General features: G+C 45.6%; 1 protein-coding gene across 3 annotated transcripts in view; it reads right to left on the bottom strand.

Moving 5' to 3' along the window:
* Positions 1-3,086: 3,086 nt before the first annotated feature.
* The window catches only part of CEP152 (centrosomal protein 152), a 98,323-nt gene continuing 77,856 nt past the window's right edge, over positions 3,087-23,553 (bottom strand). For 2 of the 3 annotated variants that reach the window (XM_056572264.1, XM_056572265.1), the window contains exons 24-28: positions 15,568-15,658; positions 14,656-14,762; positions 13,659-13,815; positions 7,765-7,868; positions 3,087-4,154 (exon numbers count right to left, since the gene is read on the bottom strand). In XM_056572264.1, the coding sequence (XP_056428239.1) occupies positions 3,313-4,154; positions 7,765-7,868; positions 13,659-13,815; positions 14,656-14,762; positions 15,568-15,658 (1,301 nt within the window). In that variant the 3' untranslated portion in view covers positions 3,087-3,312. The remainder of the gene's footprint in view (positions 4,155-7,764; positions 7,869-13,658; positions 13,816-14,655; positions 14,763-15,567; positions 15,659-23,553) is intronic. The other variant, XM_056572266.1, reaches the window with a different exon arrangement.

Below are 23,553 nucleotides of genomic sequence, written 5' to 3'. Positions count from 1 at the left end.
CAGCATGCCTGGACAGTAAGGGCATGCTGAGAATGTGTAGTTTTGCAACATCTGGAAGGGCACAGTGGTCTCCAAACTGTGGACCTCCAGATGTTGCAAAACTGCAACTCCCAGCAGGCACAGACGCCACGGGCTGTCTGGGCATGCTGGGAGTTGTAGTATATAGGGTCCCAATACAGCAAAACATGTCGCTTTACGGCGACGTGCATTGCTGTAAAGGGCCCGACCGCGGCTGAAGATCTACTCACCTGTCGCCGCCGCCGCCGCCATCTTCCTCGCCGGGATCCGGGTCTTCAGGGACGAGGTAAGTACCAGGGCCGGTCCCCAGCACTCCCCCGTCCCCCGCCGCGTCATCCGGTCTTCCTCCCGTCCTCTCCGGACTTTCATGGGCCGGGCAGGACGGGAGGAAGTAACCGCCCCCCCTCCTGCGATTGGTCGGTTAACTAACCGACAGATCGCAGGGGATCGGAGGAGGTGGCAGGCTTGCCACCTCGCTCCTATACTCCAGCATGGTCCTGGCTGTCTGACAGCCGGGATCATGCGAAATTACCGGGCGGTCGGGTCCCAGAGACCCGATCAGCCCGGTATCGCCGCAGATCGCAAGGGCGATTTCCCTTGCGATTTGCGGCGATCGCCGACATGGGGGGCATACTTGGCCCCCCTCGGCGTTTGCCCTGGATCCCTGCTGAAGGATTTCAGCAGGGATCCGCTTCCGATCTCCGCCGGGTGAGCGGCAGAGACCAGGAAAAGACATGACGTATGCATACGTCATGGGTCCTAAAGAGGTTAAAAGGGAACATGAGATGTTACCATATATAATGCATAGCAATGTGTTATACATGGTAAAATCTTCTTCCTCAGCATTCCCAGGAGAATTTCCTGTCCGCAGGGAAGGTGAGCATATGAAGTTAGAAAGTCTCCCCCATCGGTCCCTTATAAAAAGGCCCCGGGGGCGTGGAACTATATTTTACAACTTCAGTCTGTTGCACTGTAATCACACACCCCAGCGTGATTAACAGAAGAGCAATAAAGCAGGCCACGCCTGGGCTATCAATCACGCTGAGGGGACAATCTGGTTATCATGGGTGACATTTGGGTTGGAGCACTTATGAATAAGGACCAACATTTCTGTTAATTCCACATGCAAAAAAATAAACCAAGAATTCTACTTTAAACTCCTTAAAAATGCTATAAAGTTGTAACCCCAACAAACTCAGCAAGTGAAAAATATGATAGTACCAAAATTTGAGTCTTAATAGAGGTAAATATAACCCTGAGAAACTGTATGTATTTGTACAAAATGATTTTAAAAAAAATAAGACCATAATGTAAGACTGACAGCACCTCAGTTTACACTTTGCATGTATGCTCCCAAAAGGCAGATATACACAACGGCTGTCACACCAATAACATATGTCCAACAATTAAGCATTTTCATAAGGACACATAAAAACATACATCCATCTGTTTCCATTACCTTGCTTGACCCAGACTACTCCCTATCACAAAGGAGAGGGGAAAAAAATAACCACACATAGTACTGTTCTACATGGATTCCTAACATGTTAACAACTGAAGTGCAAACATTACAGGCTAGACTATAAACTGACAGAAAACAACCATATATCTGTCAAGCTCGAAGCATGTGTCTAGCTTCCTAAGGTCCCATTAGGTTATGTTCACAAATAACAGAGACCTCCTCTGTGGTAGCCATAGGGCATATGGACATGTATCTCATTGTTTTGGAAACTGATATATTTCCTATAAAATTAAATATTCAACTTTTATAGAATACGACTAAACAAAAACCATTTGCAATGTGGAATAGACACAGCTGTGATAGATGGCAACTGGCTTAGAAATTTGAATTACCTCCAATAGCAAACTGTAAGCCACGTGAGAAAATAAAAACTGCCCCACACCCTTGCCCATCTTCCGGTCCAATTTAATAAAATGTCAAATGTTCGAATAAAGTTTGCGGCTATCCATCCTGTAAACATGGGATGGCCTATCCTTTAGCTAAACCATTATTATTAGATTGGCAGGGGTCTGACTTTCAGTACCCCGCCAATTAGATGTTTAAGGGTATGTTCGCATGCTGGGGATCTGCTGCAGATCAGTTGCAGAGAGAGTGCAGTTTCTTTACCAAAACAATTCACTGGCCCTAATTGTGTACTATTGGAATAAAATATAGCATATACCTCTACACTACTACCACGTGTGCACATATTCATTTGTGTTTTTGTTGTGTACTTGTTTGTAACTTATTAAGCCATGATTAAAATCCAATTCACAAGTGCTCAAGTACTTATGGTTGCATGCTAGTAATCTGTGTGGGAGAACTGTGGCTGCAGTCCCCAATTCTCTGTGTGAATAAAATTAAAATTAATCACACATTGCCCGCCCGACGTTTCGCCACAAGCTGTGGCTTTCTCAAGGGCTTAGAGGCAATGTGAAATTTAGGGTACTAGTGATCGCAAAGTGATCAATTGTTAATAACTTATAGGTCCTTTTGTTTGTCAGTAGATGTACTTGTTCGGCATAAAGTACAAAAATCTACTTGATACTGCTCAGTGGTGCCCACCCCTTTTTGTTTTTAGGCTTTAAACAGCAGCTAACCTTTCTAGAAAATTTACAAAAATAATTAGTACAAGCAAATATAAGAAACACTGTAAAAATGCATTTAAAAAATCCTATTTCATGCCCAAGTTCATGTTCACTTTGAAAATCTGCTAAAAAAAAAATAATAATCTATCTTGAGTGAGGAGATTGATTGATAGATTGATTGTCACCCTACTGAGTGTAAGGGTGACATGCTGTCCAAAAAAAGTCTCTAAAGAAGAAAGGAGGTGGCTGCAAAGAAAGAGAGAAGCTGCTAAAAGATCTAGCTAGAGTAATTTCTTAAACCAGTGTTGGGTTTACAACTTACACTGCTTAGTATTGTTCTATAATGTGCTCCCTGTTGCCTTTTTTTCTTTTTAAATACTAATATATTTTTAAATAATGCAGCATAATATTACTGAAAACTCCCAGACAATCTAAAATGTTACAGAAAAGAATGGTTAAAATAATAAAGATGATCTTTATTTAAATAACATAATTATGTAAAAACAAGCACACATACAAAAATAATTCTTTAAACAAACACACATATAAAAATAGAATATAAAAAAGCTAAAGATTTTATACACGAGCCAAAAAAATAAATAAGTTAACTCATTCTGTAGGAAGACTTGGAATACAGCCTGCACGGCTAAAACAAGAGATGATCAAACATAAATATAGGGGCTTTTCTTGATCAGTTAATACAACTTAAAGAGGCAAAGGACTGTCAAAGCCACTGTCTTGCTGTGGGGATGCAAAATTCTGCAATAATTTCCGTGAAGGTAGTTGGCTGCCTCGACCTACATCAGAGCATGGCTTGGATTCAACAGCTGTAGGCGGTTGACCCACAACTTTACTAGGATGCAGTGTACCAGAAGTCTGATCTCTCTTCTTTGCAATGTGTGCAGAGTGATTCTGACCTTCATATCTGCTGCCAAAGGAATCATGACCTCCCTCCACAAAGGAAAATAAACCTGCTGATGATAAATTCCAAGCAGCATTTGGATTTTGAGATTGTGTCTTCCAATTGGTTAAAGAGCTTTGAGCTGTCTGTGTTAAAAAGAGACTTTTACTTTTCAAGCAGCTCCAGTCAATACTCCCATTTTCATCACGCACAGGAGTTTCTTGGAGTTCAAAATTTTGTCTGTCTGATCTGAATTTTGGATTCCTATGGCACGAGTGATCTTTAAGTCTGTGTAAAACAGATGGTTCACTCTGTTTACAAAACGCAACCTGGAAAGAATCTGCATTAGGACTAATTGTAAGCCCCTCATCCAAAGGTGTGCTCATAGAGCGTCCAGCATGCACTAGTGTAGGGTTGTGCTCATCATAGTCTATTCTAACTTGCCTTGACACATCATATTTAATAGCAGTAGAGTCTTCAGTATTATGGAATCTGCCCCCATCACTCTTCTCCTTCATATGCCTTCTGATGAGCTCATCCAGTGTCTTTTGTTCGCTGTTTGGATCAGTTGATCTGTTACTTAAAATGCTCCGAACATTTTTTAATGATTTAATTGCTTCAGGCTCCAATTCATCTTGGCCAGCTGCTAAGAAAAGATTGAAAAGATACTTAAAAATCTAAAGCTCTTAGTCATTCTATTGCAATCTATCACGAGTTACAGTGAGATATCAACCACAGTTATCGGTCAAATGATGTTTACACAGATTGCAGTGAATGACTTCAGCTGCTGGCTGTGACATAAGTTTGATTATGGGAAGAGGTGCATCATACCTGCTAAAGCAAGCTTAATATATAAAAAAAAAAAAAAAAAAAAAAAAAAAACTGGTGCAGATTTACTACTGCAAACTAAGGCTAGGTTTCCACACTTTTTTTTTCTGCCTTTTTATTGGAAAACTGCCACTGCAGTTTCTAAGCCAAAGCTAGAAGTGTATTCAAGAGGAATGGGAAATATAAAGGAATGATTTCTACTTCTCCTTCCTCAAAGATCCACTTGTGACTTTGGCTCAAACTACAAATATACACGGACAGGCTAACTGATAAATGCAGTGTGACTAGTATAAATTTTAGACCAATTAGTAGTTGGTCTACTTCAAACCATCACTTTTGTGCACAATCATTTTTGATGCATTCATGGCACATTTAGGCCACACCACTCTTAACGGAAGATACTCCTTTTGGTCAGACTATGTGAAAAAGTGCCTAAAACTCACAATAAATACAGCCAATTCCTTTGGCGCAAACAGAAACAGAATTCTGGCACAATTGCAATAGTAAATCTGGGTCATTGGGCCACTGAAAAGGGACATTAAAAGGGGTATTCCAGGAAAAAAAACTTTTTTATATATATATCACCTGGCACCAGAAAGTTAAACAGATTTGTAAATTACTTCTATTAAAAAAATCTTTATTCTTTCAGTTCTTATGAGCTTCTGAAGTTAAGGTTGTTCTTTTCTGTCTAAGTGCTCTCTGATGACACCTGTCTCGGGAAACGCCCAGTTTAGAAGAGGTTTGCTATGGGGATTTGCTTCTAAACTGGGCGTTTCCCGAGACTGGTGTCATCAGAGAGCACTTAGACAGAAAAGAACAACTTTAACTTCAGAAGCTTCATAAGTACTGAAAAGGATTAAGATTTAATAGAAGTAATTTACAAATCTGTTTAACTTTCTGGAGCCAGTTGATATATATAAGTTTTTTTTCCTGGAATACCACTTTAATTGAAATACAACACTGTCACAAATTGCACCAAAATGTTGGCATTAAGAAAACTAATGAAAAATTTATATAGAATTAAACAGATACACCCAACTTCTAGTGTAAAACATTGTGTTAAATTCTTAATCTAAGGCTAGGTACACACAACATATTTTCCACTGTGAAAATACACAGAAATCCAAGGCTACACCTGTAATTTCTGCTGCATATTTCAATGTTTTGACCTCATTTTGGCACTAATTTGCCCCCAAGAAACAGGGCTTTTCTGTATTCTAGATATTTACCACTTATTTATTCCCATCTACTTAAACTATCCGCCCCACTTTACAGCATGTTCCACAGAATTCTCATTAAAACAATGACACATGGGATAAGGCACCAGTTACAATGTCTAACTATTAGACAATTTCTAACACCTGGTAAATGAATATTCTCATCTCAAAGCGATGGCGCGGTATAATCAATGTAGATCTGACCTAAATTGGCCTTGCAGTAAATTGGCCCTGCAGCAGAGCCCTACACAGCAGATGACTGAGAGCTCCACTGAGCAGGGAAACACTTAGGAGGGTAGAGTGATGCATTCCCTTCATTCTCACAATCAATGGGGGGTAGGTCAGACCACTATTAATAAGTACAGTGGGGATCAAATGTTTGGGCACCCCAGGCAAAAATTTTATTAATGTGCATAAAGAAGCCAAGGAAAGATGGAAAAATCTCCAAAAGACATCAAATTACAGATTAGACATTCTTTTAATATGTCAACAAAAGTTAGATTTTATTTCCATCATTTAAACTTTCAAAATAACAGAAAAAAAAAATGGCGTCTGCAAAAGTTTGGGCACCCTGCAGAATTTATAGCATGCACTGCCCCCTTTGCAAAGCTGAGACCTGCCAGTGTCATGGATTGTTCTCAATCATCATCTGGGAAGACCAGGTGATGTCAATCTCAAAGGTTTTAAATGCCCAGACTCATCTGACCTTGCCCCAACAATCAACACCATGGGTTCTTCTAAGCAGTTGTCTAGAAATCTGAAACTGAAAATAGTTGACGCTCACAAAGCTGGAGAAGGTTATAAGAAGATAGCAAAACGTTTTCAGATGTCAATATCCTCTGTTTGGAATGTAATTAAGAAATGGCAGTCATCAGGAAAAGTGGAAGTTAAAGCAAGATCTGGAAGACCAAGAAAATATCAGACAGAACAGCTCGCAGGATTGTGAGAAAAACAATTAAAACCCCATGTTTGACTGCACAATCCATCCAGAAAGATCTGGCAGACACTGGAGTTGTGGTACACTATTCCACTATAAAGAGATACTTGTACAAATCTGGTCTTCATGGAAGAGTCGTCCGAAGAAAACCTCTTCTACGTCCTCACCACAAAAATCTGCGTTTGAACTTTGCAAATGAACATATAGACAAGCCTGATGCATTTTGGAAACAAGTTCGGTGGACCGATGAGGTTAAAATTGAACTTTTTGGCCGGAATGAGGAAAGGTACGTTTGGAGAAGAAGGGGAACAGAATTTAATTAAAAGAGCCTCTGTCCAACTGTTAAGTATGGGGGTGGATCAATCATGCTTTGGGGTTGTATTGCAGCCAGTGGCACAGGGAACATCTCATGAGTAGAAGGAAAAATGGATTCAATAAAATTTCAGCAAATTTTGGATGCTAACTTGATGCCATCTGTGAAAAAGCTGAACTTAAAGAGAGGATGGCTTCTACAAATGGATAATGATCCTAAACACACCTCGAAATCCCCGGGGGATTACATCCAGAGGCGTAAACTGAAGGTTTTGCCATGGCCTTCACAATCTCCTGACCTCAACATAATTGAAAATCTATGGACAGAACTTAAAAGAGCAGTGTGTGACACACAGCCCAGAAATCTCAAAGAACTGGAAGACTTTTGTAAGGAAGAATGGGCAAAGATACCTCAAACAAGAATTGAAAGACTCTTGGCTGGCTACAAAAAGCGTTCACAAGCTGTGATACTTGCCAAAGGGGGCAGTACAAAATATTAACTCTGCTGGGTGCCCAAACTTTTGCAGATGCCATATTTTTGTTTTCTGTTATTTTGAAAGTGTAAATGATGGAAATAAAATCTAACTTTTGTTGACATATTATAAGAATGTCTAATCTATAATTTGATGTCTTTTGGAGATTTTTCCATCTTTCCTTGGCTTCTTTATGCACATTAATACAAATTTTTACCTGGGGTGGCAAGACTTTTCATTGACTGTAGATGATGGAATCTGCTAGCAAAGTGCGATCAATACCTGAGATGGAGGAACTCCTTAAAAGCTTTTTAATCGAACTTAAGAAATATTATTCCAGATTTCTCAGTTAAATCTGATTTTGTTTGTACATGCACCAGCGCAGTAGAATATGTTAGCATTTTAAGAAGCAGAAATCATTTAAAACAGAGCCTACCTTCAAAGATCAACAGCTACTATTAGTGTTTTCCAAAGGGAACCCATACATACCTACATGCATGTTTCTGCTTTGTGTTTTTTGAGAGATTGGAGTTTCTAGTACTTTAGCCATAGTTGCAAGCTTGCTGGCAGCATTCATTATTTTCTTTTCAGCTCTAAGAAAATAAATCAAATACCATTTATAAAATAATGAAATGAAAATCTGTTCCTGTTATTTGAAAATGTTTTCTGTTTTATCCTAGACAAAATTTATTTGGAGCTAGCTTTTGCTTTACATACCAATAGTCACATGGCTATATTTTTAATTATAAAAAAATGGTCCACAATATCCCAAAGTCACATCATTCTAGCCAGTATCCAAGTAACACATCAGTTAGTTTAAAGGATAAGTGTAGAGAAAAGTATTCCCAATCCATTGTGCCCGGGCTGAAAAGAAAAAAAGAAAAGAAACTTTAACTCATCTTCCTGCGTTCCACCGTAGTGCAGCTGTTCGATCCTCTGGTCTGGTCTCCATCCATGTGCACGGATCATCACTGTGTTCAGGCTATCACCAGCCGCGGCGATGTCCTGCCTCGGCTGGTGATAGGCTGAGCGCAGTGTGGCGATCTGTGCACACGGAAGAAGACCAGAATGGTGGACCGAACAGCTGTAGCGGCACTACGGAGGAACGCAGGAAGGGGAGTTAAAGTTTATTTTTCTTTTTTTCCAGCCTGGGCACAACAGACTGGGAAAACTTCTCTACACTACTCCTTCACTACTCATTCACACGTACAGTACCTGCGCATAAATGATGCGCAGGATTTAAAGCCGTGCTCAGTCCTTTAGTTTACATTGAAATCTGCAGCATAAAATTCTGCACATCAAATATGAGAAACAGTGTGTATATATTATATACATACACACATACATATACACTGTTATAGTGCAGGTAAAAAGCTTTAAAAACAATAATCACTTACTTTAATCTTTGGAGTATTTGCAGTTATAGCAGTTTTAAATTCTCTATTCCTACTGCACTGCTGCGTGCAATGGAGACGGCGAGACAACTCGCCGAGCTCCTCTCTCCTCAATATTCTGAGCAGAGTGCAGGTGCCGCTGCCTCTCTACACCCAGCAAAGTGGACAAAAAAAAAAAAAAAAACATACTGCAAACATGGGAGACTTCTGATAACATGGAAACCTATCTTCATCCCAGAGATCATGTCACCTTGATGCCGACGAGGTGACAGATGTTTAGAAACCACAATCACAATTTGACCACGGCAACTAAGAGGTTACACTACAAGAATGTGAGGTTTTAGACCAGAAGCCCTGCTGTCATGCAACAGCCCAGTCCTGGCAACTTTTAAAAATGGTCACTTTCCTTTCACTTTCCTAGTGGCTAGAAGTAGGTCACTTTTTCTGCACCAAGTGGAATAGAAATGAACCTTCATAAATGTGCCGATATTTTGGCCAAGCAGTAAGCCATGCCCATCTTATAGCCACTTTCACAAACATGACATGTAAGCCTTAAATGGTTTATAAATATTGTACAGCAGACAGGGCAAAATTTTTGAGTAAAATGCCTAGAAATAAATGTTTAGATATATTCCAAAATTGGATTAATCTAACATTATCCAACAGTGGTCATGAGCAAGAAGTCATTCAGCAATCTTCGCTGAGGAAACCTACTGCAAACGGAAGAATCTTCCGATTGTGCCGGGACGCGAAGAGGTCCACATCCGGAATGCCCCAGAGTTCGCAGAGCTGTGCGAAGACCTCCGGATGAAGAGACCACTCGCCGGGGTCGGGTGAGGACCGACTGAGGAAGTCCGCCTCCCAGTTCAGCACTCCCGGAATGTGAATCGCCGAAATGGCCGGAACTTTGTTCTCCGCCCAGGTGAGAATCTTGGTCACCTCGGCCATGGCTGCCGAGCTGCGAGTGCCGCCCTGACGATTTATGTACACCACGGCCGTGGCGTTGTCTGACTGAACGCGGACAGGACGGGACTCCCAATGAAGACAAAGAAGAATCGCCCGTAATTCCAATATGTTTATCGGAAGAAGGGTCTCCGGGGGTCCCTGAACCGTCCAATCCCTGAACACACCGCCCCAGCCCGACAGGCTGCCATCCGTTGTACCAACCTGCCAGTGAAGGGGAACAAAGGACTGCCCTTGGAGAAGAAGGGGGGAGCAGAGCCACCAGAGCAGAGACTGACTGACCCTGCGAGGGAGAACAATCTGACGATTGAGGGACAGGGGAGACCTGTTCCATCGAGAGAGAATCGCCAGTTCAAGGGGGCGGTAATGAAACTGGGCAAAGGGTACGGCCTCCATAGTTGCCACCATCTGACCCAGGACTTCCATACAAGTGCGGATGGAGATTGATACCTGGGTCCGAAGGGAGCAGACCCACGACCGGAGCGCCAGACGTTTGTCCGGTGGAAGACAAATTCGGGCAGAGGCCGTGTCGAATCGAAGTCCCAGGAAGGTTAGAGACTGGGTAGGACAGAGGACTGATTTGTCCCGGTTGACCATCCACCCGAAGAGAGTCAGAGTGTGGAGAGTGACGTCCAGATTCTCCAGAGTCTGGGCTCTGGTTGGAGCCTTGATGAGAAGGTCGTCCAGATAGGGTATCACAGAGATCTCCCGAGCATAACAGGCCCATCACTGGCGCAAGGATCTTGGTAAAGACCCGAGGAGCCGTGGCAAGACCAAAGGGGGGGGGGGGGCTACGAATTGAAAGCGCCCCTCCGGAACCGCAAAGCGGAGGTACCGATGATGGCCCGGAAATATTGGCACATGGAGGTAGGCATCCTTGATGTCCACCGATGAAAGAAACTCCTTGTTCCAGGGATGCCACCACCGAACGGAGGGATTCCATTCGGAAGTGGCGGATAAGAAGGTGACAGTTGAGACGCTTGAGGCCTAGGATTGGTCGCACAGAACCGTCCTTTTTGGGGACCACAAAAAGATTTGAATAGAAACCCCAAAAACGTTCCCCTGGAGGAACGGGGATGATAACCCCTTGGAGAAGCAGAGACTGGAGAGCCGCTCGAAATTGCTTCGCCAGGAGGAGGAGACCGGGGGGCCCTGGATCGAAAACAGCGATCCCTCGGAAGGGAGGCGAATTCGGTAACCATTGGACACCACATCCCTGACCCAAGAGTCCTGAATGTGCGAAGTCCAGATGTCTCGGAAAAACAGGAGACGACCTCCCACCCGAAAAGAAACCACGAGTGGGGGCCTCACTTCATGCAGAAGTGGGTTTGCAGTTGCCCGATTTGGGCGCAAAACAGCTGGACCGGTTGGAGTCTGACTTCCAAGACGGGCTTGCCCGGAACGAGGGAGCCTTCTTGTCCCGCGAGGGCGCTTGCCCGGACCCTTTACTGGGGCCAGAGGTCCGAAAGGAAAAGGACTTCCTCTGGGAAGTAGGGTGAGCCTTATTTTGAGGTAACAAGGAACTCTTACCTCCCGTTGCCTCAGAGATAATCTCATCAAGGCGTTTGCCAAAAAGACAGCCAACTGTATAGGGAAGCTCAGTGAGAGACCTTTTGGAAGCGGCATCCGCATTCCAAGCTTTAAGCCACATAGAGCGGCGGAGAGCCGCTAGGTGACCAACAGCAAAGGCAGAACAACGGGTTGACTGCATAGAAGCTGTGCACAGAAAGTCCCCAGCTTTAGTACATTGGAGAGCCAGAGCAGATAGATCCTCTGGGGGGGATCCCGCTGAGATATCCTGATGGAGCTTTTGGCACCACTCCGACAGGGCCTTTGACACCCATGTCGAGGCGAAGATGGGAAGAAGAGAAGAGCCAGCTGCTTCAGAAGCGAACTTCGTTAAAGATTCGACCTTCTTGTCCGCGGGATCCTTGAAGGCAGCGGCATCTGCCAGAGGCAGTGTAGTCGCCTTAGAGATCCGGGAGATTGGTGGATCCACTGAGGGAGGGGAAACCACCATAGCGACAAAGTCCTTGTCAAATGGATAACGTTCTTGAACTGACTTGATTCCCGGGAACCTCTTGTCTGGATGTTTCCATGCGGATTCCAGAATGTCGTCAAAGTCAGCGTGAGAGCTGAACCTTTGAGGTGCTGGCTTAGCACGATGAAAGGATACTCCTGGATTGACATCTGAAGATCCTGGGTCCTCCAAGTGAAAGGTGTCTCTTATAGTTGTCACCAATGTGTCCAAGTCCCGGGACCCTCAGGCTCTGGCCGTGGATGCCCTAGTGATTCCTTGGGCGGGGTTCACCCTACCTTATCTGTTCCCTCCTCTTCTGCAATAGAGTATGAGCGGTCCTCTGAGTCAGATGCCGGCTCGGAAGCCTCGTCCACCAGTTCACCAGGGGAATGGGAATGAGTAGAGGCAGTCCTGGAGGGGGGTGACCCAGACCGGGTACGCGGCTCTGGCGTAGCAGAGCGGCGACTCCGAGAACATCCTCTGGAGGAGCGACGTTTGTGCCCAGAAGATAAGGGGGCGGGACCCGCGAGGGGAACGCTCACGTCTATCAGAAGACTCAATGGAAGAGTCAGACGAGGCACCCCTAGCACGCTTATGAGAGCGTGAAGTATGGGGAGACGAGGAGCGGGCCCTCTCAGAGGTCCTGCGCAGGGAAGACCCCTTCAAGGCGGACACCATTTCCCGGGAGGCCTAAGCCACCGAACGGGAGACTTGGGTCAAGTCAGCCATATACTGGGTCAGGCAAGAAACCCAGGCTGGAAGAGCGGCTGAACCCACTGGGACCGAAGGGGAATCAGGGGGTCTGGGGGAGCAGTGGAGCAGGCAGGGCAAGTGAGCTCAGCAGAGCCAGACATCTTGGTATTACAGTGCACCTGCCTAGCCGTAAATGCGCTCGGGGGAATAGAGCGGGCGGCCAAAACGCCGGCAGAGGCTGCCGGCGAAAGTAAGCTGGCGCTGAAGCGCCCGGCTCGTAGCAGCGCCGCGGCTATCAGCTGTGATAAGGCGCTGCAAGCAAAACGAAAAACGGAGCAGCGGCACGGATGACAGCCGCATATAAGGCGCTGTAGTAGTTGTACCAACACACACACAGTAATGTGCCTTTGACTATATGCCCCCTCAGGTGCCACTGCTCCCCCAGCATAAAGTGCAGCCCCTGCAATCAAGCCCCATAACTGAAGGTGGGCCAAAAACAGGGGGTCTCCAGAGGTTGCGAGTCCGTACCTATGGAGAAAAAAAAAGGGGGGAAGTACTTACCTCTTCAGTGAAGTCTTCAGTCAGCTTTTGTCCCTGCATCATGCCTGGCTGCTATGCGCAAGCGAGGCGAGCAGAGAAAATGGGGGACCAGGACCCATGAGGTACCACCCAGACGCAGACCGTTGGTGAGGGGGGGTGAACAGCGTAAATACGCAATGTCTGTGCCCCCTTACTCGCAATGGGGGAACAGGGAACCGGAGTCCCTGAGCCCCCACCTGAAAACGGAAAAGAAAAGGAATAAAAAAACTAACACGTCCCTATACTAGGAAAATAAAAAATCAGAAGACCTGGTCTGGAAAATCCAGACCATGTCCACCTCCTTCAGACACTAAGCTTAAACTGACTAGCTCAGAGCCTGAAGGCGGGTATATCCTGCTGGGAGGAGCTGACTTTTTTATTACCATAGTGTCACACCTCCTTAGAGACAGCAGCATACCAGCATACACCCACGGTCTGTGTCCCCCAATGGAGCCGATAGAGAAAACTGGATTTCAACATACCCAAACCCATTGTTCTGAATGGAGATAAGCATCCAAAGAAGTCTGACATAGATTTCCTCCTCTCTCCCTATTCAGAACTCAAGTCAAATGAGCATGTATATGAGAAAGTTTGGAGAGAAAGAACAAACATTCAGCCTTTAGCTATATAATGTGAATGGCCCGCCTTAGCAAGCTGACCTAAAATAGTAGCACTGGCAAATAAAACTTGCTGCTATATGAAGTTATAAACCTTTTGGTGCATGGCACACTCACCCCTCATTCTTGCCATCATCCTTAAGTAACTGCTGCAGACAGGTCAAGTAATATTTGCGCATTTTCCTAGCAGTTTCTTGTCGTTCTCTTAAAACTTCATTTTTCAACATTTCAGCTGCTCTTCCCTTACTTTCATGTATGTACCGAAGCATGTCATCTGTATATAAAAAGGGAGGAAATAAAAACCTCTAAACAAAAAAAGTCTAAACAAACCTAAAACCGAGGTCATTTAGGTTAACATGAACAAAAGCTATTAGTAATTTCATCACATCTTGGGAAAAGAAATTCGATTCCAAAAGACACTAAAGAGAGGATGCTAAACTTCAATTTTTAAAAAGATCCACTGACCTCAATCGGGGTAAAAGAACAAGATAACATTAAAAACTTAATGGAGTTTATGAATTTAATGGCGTTTAAAAAGGGACAGAAATGCTTAGTATTTTCCTGGGGGCATGCTAAATATAGAGATCTACCCTGATCCACCACAGCACCTGGTCTGATGTCTTACACTCCCCACTCATCACTGCTACTTCCTAGTTCTGGATTTTGCATAATTTTAGCATGAACTCCCTGCTCAGCTAATCACTGACTAAGGTAAAACACCATCGTTGCAGCCACTCATTGGCTGGGCAGGCAGGCACAAAACATAAGGGGAAAAAAAAAAACAATTGTTCCCAGAGACAGATTGAATTTGTTTATTTTCCATAGTAACAGTACAAATCCTCAGCTGACTTTATTGCACAGTAACGCAATCAACATTACTTTTAGAACTGTTTATTTGTTCATACAGGATTCATGTAGGAGTCCGTCAGATTTACGAAATCTCTGATGGACAGAATAGTGTAGTCTGCTGCACTTTTCTGCACAGATTTGACTCTTAGTAAACAAGGGCTGTTAAAGATTCTTTCAATGTGGAAACTAGTGGAAACTAGTGTCAGAAAATGTAAGATTGCTATATTTTAGGAGGCATAAATAATAATAATGGGTGTTGACCTACTTTTTATTTTGTCCACAGCTTTGATATATTGAGCACGCATCTCTTCTAGAGCATTTCCGCTGCAAAGAACACAGCCCTTCTCCCCTGAACCTACCTCTGGCTGAGCACTACAATGAAAAAAATAAATAGCACAATCAGAGACTGTGAAACCAAATTATAAAATATATTATGGAAAGTAGTAGATGCCTGGAAAAACCATCCAGAAAATGTGGTTGGTAAATCCAGAATAAATGAATGTAAGCATGCCTTGAATAAACATATCTATCCTAAGATAAAAATAAAGAGGAAATAATACAAGTTAAAGGGTACCTCTCATCAAAAAAACTTTTGATATATTATAGATTAATGTATGCAAAATAACTTTACAATTGCATGTTATTAAAAAAATATGCTTCTTTCTATTTAATTTTCCATTTTGAAGAAATGACCACTAGGGGTCTCCCAACCAGTCCTGGCAGCAAGCATTTCAGACTCATGCTGGAGTCCTAAACACTACGAGCTGCCAGTCTGCTTTGTTCACAAAGGAGAACACTCAGAGCTGCCAGCCTGCTTTGTTCACAGCCTGCTTGGCTGTGAACAAAGCAGGCTGGCAGCTCTGAGTGTTTAGGACTCCAACATGAGTCAGCAATGCTTGCTGACAGGACTGATCGGGAAAAATACAATATAAAGAAGCATATTTTTCATTAACATGCTATTGGAAAGTTATTCAACATTCATTAATCTAAAATATATCAAAAGTTTATTTGATGAGAGGTAGTACCCTTTAAGACTAGATGGAACTGGGACCCCCTGCAATCAGCTAGTTATCCACAATCCTGTGAATAGGGGATAACTTTAAAAGATGGGAGTACTAGTAAAGCATGCATAATTACTAATATAAGCAGAAAGTAAATAATGGGAAAAAATCCTTACCTTTGTGATGTGCTGTTGCTTTTCATTTCCTCAAGAGTTTTATGAAGTTCAGCATTTTCCTTCCTTAGCGTTTGGGTAAAAATTTCATTACCTGAAATGATATGAAAACTGTATCTATGCAGTATTATGCAGTCACACGTTATCTATGCAGCATTATAATGACAGTGGCAAATGGAAATTCTCAAACACATTAAGGTGCTGTTAAATAACTCAAAGTTAAAATTGAATCCATGTATGTACCAATTTAGAACAATAAGCAGGAGTAATACTGTTGCTTGTTGGGCACTGATATCTTACACCATACTCCATTCTAGAATATAAAACATTGGAATGGAACACTAATAATATACCTTTTATTCTACACTATTTTCTAAATCTGTTTACCGTCAGTCTGGGAACACCCAGGAGGTTGAAAAACCATAGATTTTTCAGAACATTATTTCCTAATCATTATTCCCTGGAACCCAATAGTTCATTGAAAGCTGTTTAGGGTGCCCTGCAAAAAAGTGTTACTTTTAGCCCCTTAAGGACTGAGCCTTTTTCACCTTAAGGACTGAGCACTTTTTTGCAATTCTGACCACTGTCACTTTATGAATTAATAACTCTGGGATGCTTTTACCGTTTATTCTGATTCAGAGATTGTTTTTTCGTGACATATTTTACTTTAACATAGTGGTAAATTTTTGTCGTTACTTGCATCCTTTGTTGCTGAAAAATCCCAAAATTTTATGAAAATGTAGAAAATTTAGCATTTTTCTAACTTTGAAACTCCCTGCTTGTAAGGAAAAAGGAAATTCCATATAAATTATATATTGATTCACATATACAATATGTCTACTTTATGTTTCCATCATAAAGTTGACATGTTTTTACTTTTGGAAGACATCAGAGGGCTTCAAAGTTCAGCAGCAATTTTATAATTTTTTAAGAAAATTTCAAAATCGGAATTTTTCAGGAACCAGTTCAGTTTTGAAGTGGATTTGAGGGGTCTTCATATTAGAAATACCCCACAAATTACCCCACTATAAAAACTGCACCCCTCAAAGTATTCAAGAGGACATTCAGAAAGTTTATCAACCCTTTAGGTGTTTCACAGGAATAGCAGCAAAGTGAAGGAGAAAATTCTAAATCTTCATATTTTTTTTTTTTTTACACTCGCATGTTCTTGCAGAGCCATTTTTTGAATTTTTACAAGGGGTAAAAAAGGAAAAGTCCCTCCAAAATTTGTGGATGTAAAGTGTTCGGCGGTTGCACTAGAGAGATCGGAAGGGAATTTTGCTGAAATGGTTTTTGGGGGGCATGTCGCATTTAGGAAGCCCCTATGTTGCCAGAACAGCAAAAAAAAAAAAATATATATATACAATAAATGGCATACTATTTTGGAAACTACGCCCCTCCAGGAACGTAAAAAGGGGTACAGTGAGCCATAACACCCCACAGGTGTTTGATGACTTTTAGTTAAAGTCGGATGTGTAAACGAGAAAAAAATTATTTTCTCACTAAAATGCTGTTTTCACATTTTTACAAGGGTTAATAGGAGAAAATGCCCCCAAAAATTTGTAACCCCATTTCTTCTGAGCATGGAAATACCCCCAATGTGTGGACATCAAGTGCTCTGCTGGCGCACTACAATGCTCAAAAGAGAAGGAGTCACATTTGGCTTATGGAAAGCAAATTTTGCTGAAATGGTTTTTGGAGGGCATGTTGCATTTAGGAAGCCCCTATAGTGCCAGAACAGCAAAAAAAAACAAAAAAAAAAAACAACCACATGGCATACTATTTTGGAAACTACACCCCTCAAGGAACGTAAAAAGGCGTACAGTGAGCCTTAACACCCCACAGGTGTTTGACGACTTTTCGTTAAAGTCGGATGTGTAAATGTAAAAAAAAAAAAAAATTACATTTTCACTAAAATGCTGGTTTGTCCCCAAATTTTACACTTTCACAATGAGTAATAGGGGAAAGAAGATTTTTGTACTCACCGTAAAATCTCTTTCTCGAAGCTCTCATTGGGGGACACCGCACACACCCATTTCTTTGTCTTTTTTCCGGATTATTCTTTCCGATTCTTGCGTTGTCCCTCCGGGATTCCTTTCTAGGGTCCTGTCGGACGTATTTCTTGTTGGCTTCTCCTACTGCTTTGTGACAAAACTGATTACCTCACTGCAGGTGGGCGGGTATATCCTGCCAGGGAGGAGCAATCAGTTTTGCCACAAAGCAGTAGGAGAAGCCAACAAGAAATACGTCCGACAAGTCCCTAGAAAGGAATCCTGGAGACACAACGCAAGAATCGGAAACAATAATCCGGAAAAAAGACAAAGAAACGGGTGGGTGCGGTGTTCCCCAATGAGAGCTTTGAGAAAGATTTTACGGCGAGTACAAAAATCTCCTTTTCTGACGCTCTTCATTGGGGGACACCTAACTGATGGGACGTACCAAAGCAGTCCCCTAGGGTGGGGAAAAAAGTAGATTTTTTTATGCTTACCGTAAAATCTCTCTCTCGGAGCATCCATTGGGGGACACAGACCGTGGGTATATGCTCTTGCCGCTAGGAGGCGCTGACACTAGGCAAAAAAAATATATATATATGTCTGCTCCTCCCGGCAGGCTATACCCCGCCTACTGGCACTGAGCTTATCAGTCTCAAAGCAATAGGAGGCAACTGACAAAAAAAGAGAAAACACCAGCAAAAGTCAGAGAGAACCAGACGAAAGAAAAACCCCGAACCACCTCTCGGACAGAACAAACGAAACTCTCTACCCAAACTGTGGGTGGGCGATGTGTCCCCCAATGGATCCTCCGAGAATTGGGGGACACAGACCGTGGGACGTACCAAAGCAGTCCCCAGGGTGGGGAGAAAAAACACTCAACCCAAATCAAGCAGAGGAGGATGCTACTGCCGCCTGCAGCACCTTGCGGCCCAAACTAGCATCAGCCGATGCAAAAGTATGCACTTGATAAAACTTTGCAGGGCCGAAGCCCTATTACGGAGAGCCCAAGAACCCCCAACAGAACGCGTGGAATGCGCCGTCACCCGAAAGGGTGGCACTTTGGCCTTGCGGCGGTACGATTCGGAAATGGCCGAGCGAATCCACCGAGCAATGGTCACCTTGGAGGCCGGAAGACTCTTACGACTACCCTCAGGAATCACGAAGAAGGAGTCCCCCTGACGAAAAAAGGAGGTGACCGACAGATAAATCTGGACTGTCCGGACCACATCAAGGGTGTGAAGAGAACGCTCCTTGGCATTGGAAGGAGAGGGGCAAAAGGAAGGAAGAACGATCTCCTCGTTTACATGAAAGGAGGAAACTACCTTGGGCAGGAAGGAGGGAGGTGGACGGAAAACCCCCTTATCCTGATGAAGCACCAAAAGTGGGGAACGGCAGGAAAGTGACGCCAGTTCCGAGACCCTCCGGATAGAAGTGATAGCAATGAGAAAGGCGACCTTCCACGTGAGAATACGAAGGGAGGCATCCCCCCTAAGGGGCTCGAAAGGAGCCTCCCCCAAGGCTCCAAGCACCAGATTGAGATCCCACGGAGGTGTGGGAGACCAAAAAGGAGGGGCCATGCGGGCCACACCCTGCAAAAAGGTGCGGACATGGGAATTAGAGGCCAACTGCTGTTGGAAAAGGCTAGAGAGAGCAGACACCTGACCCTTAAGGGAACTTAAGGTCAAACGTTGATCCAGCCCCGCCTGAAGAAAGGCAATAAAACATGGAAGGGAAAAAATAACTGGAGAGAAGTCTTGCGCCTCGCACCACCGAAAATAAGCTTTCCAAGTGCGGTGATAGAACCTGGCCGAGGAAGGTATGCATGCCTGAAGCATAGTATGGATAACCCCTCGGTTATCCATACTATGCCGCGGTTTCAACCTCCACGCCGTCAAATGCAGAGACAATAAATTGGGGTGGCAAAGGGGACCTTGAAAGAGAAGATCGGGACGATGAGGTAGGCGCAGCGGCACGTCATCGGCCAGACGGACCACGCGCATCTGGGGCCACTAGAATGGCGGAGACTCCCTCCACCTTGACTTTCCTCAGAAACCTGGGCAGGAGGGGAGGAGGCGGAAACATAAGGGAGTCGGAAGGACATCCACGGGATGACCAGAGCATCTGTCGCCAGGGCCAGGAGATCCCTCGATTTTGCTACAAAGAGGGGAACCTTTCTGTTGAGGCGAGATGCGAAGAGATCCACATCCGGGGTCCCCCAACTATCGCAAATCTGTGAAAACACCTCCGGGTGGAGAGACCACTCCCCCGGATCCGCCGAGGAACGGCTGAGAAAGTCCACTTCCCAATTGTCCCCGTCCGGGATGTGGATTGAGGACAGAGCAGGGACCCGAGCTTCGGCCCAGAGGAGAATCTTGGAGACCTCCTCCATCGCCGAGCGACTCCGGGTGCCGCCTTGGCGATTGATATATGCAAAGGCTGTCGCATTGCCCGACTGAACCCGGACCGGTCGACCCAGAAGGAGATGTTCCCAATGGAGGAGGCAAAGGAAGATTGCCCGAAGCTCCAGAATATTGATGGGGAGATGGGATTCCCCGGGGGACCAGTGACCCTGGACCGTCATGTCCCGAAAAACCCCTCCCCAACCCATGAGGCTCGCGTCGGTGGTGACCATGCCACTGGAGGGGAAGAAAAGACTTCCCCAGAAGAAGAAGGGGAGAGTGGAGCCACCAGAGAAGGGACTGACGTACTGCCAGGGGCAGGAGAATCCTGCGATCCAGGGACAAAGGGGACTTGTCCCACCTGCCCAGAATGGCCAGCTGGAGGGAACGTTAATGAAACTGGGCGAAGGGGACTGCTTCCATGGCAGCCACCATACGGCCCAGGACCTCCATGCAGAAGCGAATCGGGACCAGGGCGGGGCGCCTCAGGCGATCCAAATTCATGATTAAGAGGTCGTCCAGGTAGGAAAGGACGGAGATCCCCCGTGTGCGAAGGATGGCAATGACCACCGCCATGACCTTGGTAAAGACCCTGGGAGCCGTGGCTAGACCAAACGGGAGCGTTACAAACTGAAAATGACCCACCGGCACTGCGTGACCAAGTAAACGCTGATGCGCAGGGAAGATCGGAATGTGGAGATAGGCATCTCGGATATCCACTGAGGAAAGAAACTCGCCCTGGTCCATGGAGGCCACCACAGACCGGAGGGACTCCATATGAAAATGACGGAGGCTCAGATGGCGATTGAGCAACTTGAGGTCCAGGATGGGCCTTCCTTTTTGGAAACGACAAAGAGGTTCGAATAGAACCCTGACCCGCGTTCCCCCGGAGGAACCGGCACTATCACCCCCTGGGAGAGGAGAGAACACAGAGCCGACTGAAAAGCCCCTGCCAAGGGAGGGGACTGAGGAGGGCGGGATTGAAAGAAACGGTGTCTTGGGAGAGAAGAGAATTCTATGCGGTAGCCTCCTGAAATAATGTCTCGCACCCAGGCATCCTGGACCTGAGACAGCCAGATGTCCTGAAAAAGAGACAGCCACCCTCCCACCCGAGCAAACGACGTGGGTGGGGGCGCCCTTACAGGAAGAGGCAGGCTTACAGGTACCTGATTTGGCAGCGAAACCTCCAGATCGGTTGCTCGACTTCCATGATGGACGTGCCCTAAAAGAGGGTGCTCTGCGAGGAGGGGGCTGCGCCTGTTTGGAGAGGCGACTCGGAGCGGCTGACCGAAAGGAAGTCGACTTTCGGCGGGGCTCCAAGCGCCGAGCCCTGTTCTGTGGAAACAGAGAACTCTTACCTCCCGTAGCCTCAGAAATAATCTCATCCAAACGTTTTCCGAAGAGGCGGGAACCCGAGAAGGGTAGCTCCGTCAGAGACCTCTTCAGCGCAGCATCGGCATCCCACGCTTTCAACCACATGGCGCGACGAATCGCAACCAAGTTGGCCGACGCAAATGCTGAACAGAGAGCGGATTCCAAACTGGCTGAACAAAGGAAATCGCCCGCTTGAGAGCCGCTTCTGCCAGTTCTTCCCTTGAAGTTCCAGCAAGGGCCCCCTGGCGGAGCTGGGAAGCCCAATCTGACAGAGGGAGGGGAGAAATGAGGCCCCAACGGCCTCAAATGCGGACTTCGCTAAATTTTCGATTTTCTTGTCCGCCGGATCCTTAAGGGATGCTGCATCCGCAAGGGGCAGCGTAGTGGACTTGGACAGGCGGGTAACTGGTGGGTCAAGCTTAGGCGGAACCGTCCACTTAGTGACCAGGTCCTGAGGGAAGGGAAAACATGTTTGCACCTTCTTGATTCCCTGAAAACGCCTCACAGGGTGATTCCAGGCAGCGTCCAGCACGGTGTCAAACTCTGCATGAGAGCTAAACGCCTTGGGAGCACGCTGAGATCGGCAAAAGAAGACTTCTGGATTAGGGTCCTCCAGATGAAAGGTGTCCCTAATGGCTGATACTAACCCGTCCACCACATCGGGCTTTGAAGAGTAATCCTCATGACTGAGAAAAACAACCACCAGAGAAAAGGAATCAGTCCCAAGACTAAACTCACGTGTCCACCAGGCCTGCGGACGAGCCCCCAGGTCGGAGCCAAACTAAGACCAGGAGTTGGGCTCCCAGAAGATCGCCCGTCCAGGAAGATGGACTAGGATGCCAAGAAAAAGGCAGACGACAACTTCCATGTACAAACATGAAGGGAAGGAGCGCAGTAGAGAACAAAACCGCCCTGTCTGATAGGCTCACAGGTGGAGTCTGGGCTGAATCAAAAAAAACATGCCCAAGATCGGAACCAGCACCAAGGTCCAACTGAAAGAGCTGCCTGAAGAGAAGGCACGCCACAGCATCCTAGGACAGAGCCCAAGCCAAGGACCAACAAGTCATAGGCCTCAGTGGTCTGAGCGGACCAGAGCACTCCGAAAACAAGATCCCGCAGAACGGGAAAGGAGGGGGGAACAAGGAGAACCCAGCTGGGACTTCCAGGATTTGGCCGCAGGAAGGAGTACGCCAGAAGACTTGGGTGTCAGTGCGGCACCAGTGACCCAGACAAAAAGGGGAAAGAAGAACTAACCCTTCCATGGAGATTGCACAAACTCCTCCAACAGAGGAGAGAGTCAAGGCTGCGTAAGCATCAGTAGATAACAAATAGAAGAAGGCCTAGACAGTAAAAAGCTCTGCTGAATGCCCTTGGCAAAAGACAAGGGCCCTTCCATAACCCACCTATATAGGGAGTGAGCGACACAACATCAGCTGGGCGGCAGGAAAAAAAAACGACAGCATAGTCCCTCTAGAGGAGGGAAAAAACAAGGGTGGTGAAATGCGTGAAAGAAAACACCAGTAGCGACCTATGCCAGGCACCCCGATCCCCACAACCCTTGTGGAAAGGGTTTGGCAAGTGCGACAGGCACAGCAGAAACAGGGAAATGCTGCCACACAGCCATGGGACAAGCGCTGGATGGGCAAAGCCCCCAGGCCCCAGCGGCAGCTCATCGCCGTCTGGAGGGGCCACCAAGAGTCCCCAGAGGGATCGGAAGCCTGCACACCGGAGCTGGGAAAAAAAAAAACACAAAACGTGTTGAGAGCCAACCCCGATGGAGAAGAGGGCAATAGAGTAGGTGCCTAAGGCACCCGGACAGAAAACCCGGAAGAACACCTGTAGACATAGGGAGAGGCTGAATTAACTGTCGCTCCCGCAGGCCCCATGCCGGAACAGAAGTGCTCAATGGTCACAGGACTGCGGAAACAAAATCACAGGAAACCCAGAGGCTTATGCCACCGAACAGAATGAAAGGTGGGTTCCACGCCTACAGAGCGGCCCTAGCATACGTGGGGACACAGACATAGGGACCTCACGATAGAAGTGAGGTACCAAGACTGCACACACAGAAAACCGCAGACATTCAATGAAGAAGGTATGTGGAGCAGGAACCCCTAGACATAGACTGACTCATAGGTAGAAAGGGTCCCAAGAACCCACAGGTACACACTCTGCGGAACTGCACCTGGAAGAGACATCGGGCTACAGCCGCGCAACGACTG

This window comes from Hyla sarda, chromosome 4 (assembly GCF_029499605.1).
Source record: "Hyla sarda isolate aHylSar1 chromosome 4, aHylSar1.hap1, whole genome shotgun sequence".
In the NCBI taxonomy this organism is placed as follows: domain Eukaryota; kingdom Metazoa; phylum Chordata; class Amphibia; order Anura; family Hylidae; genus Hyla; species Hyla sarda.
The sequence above is the reverse complement of the archived record's forward strand: the minus strand, read 5'-3'. Positions and strand labels throughout refer to the sequence as shown.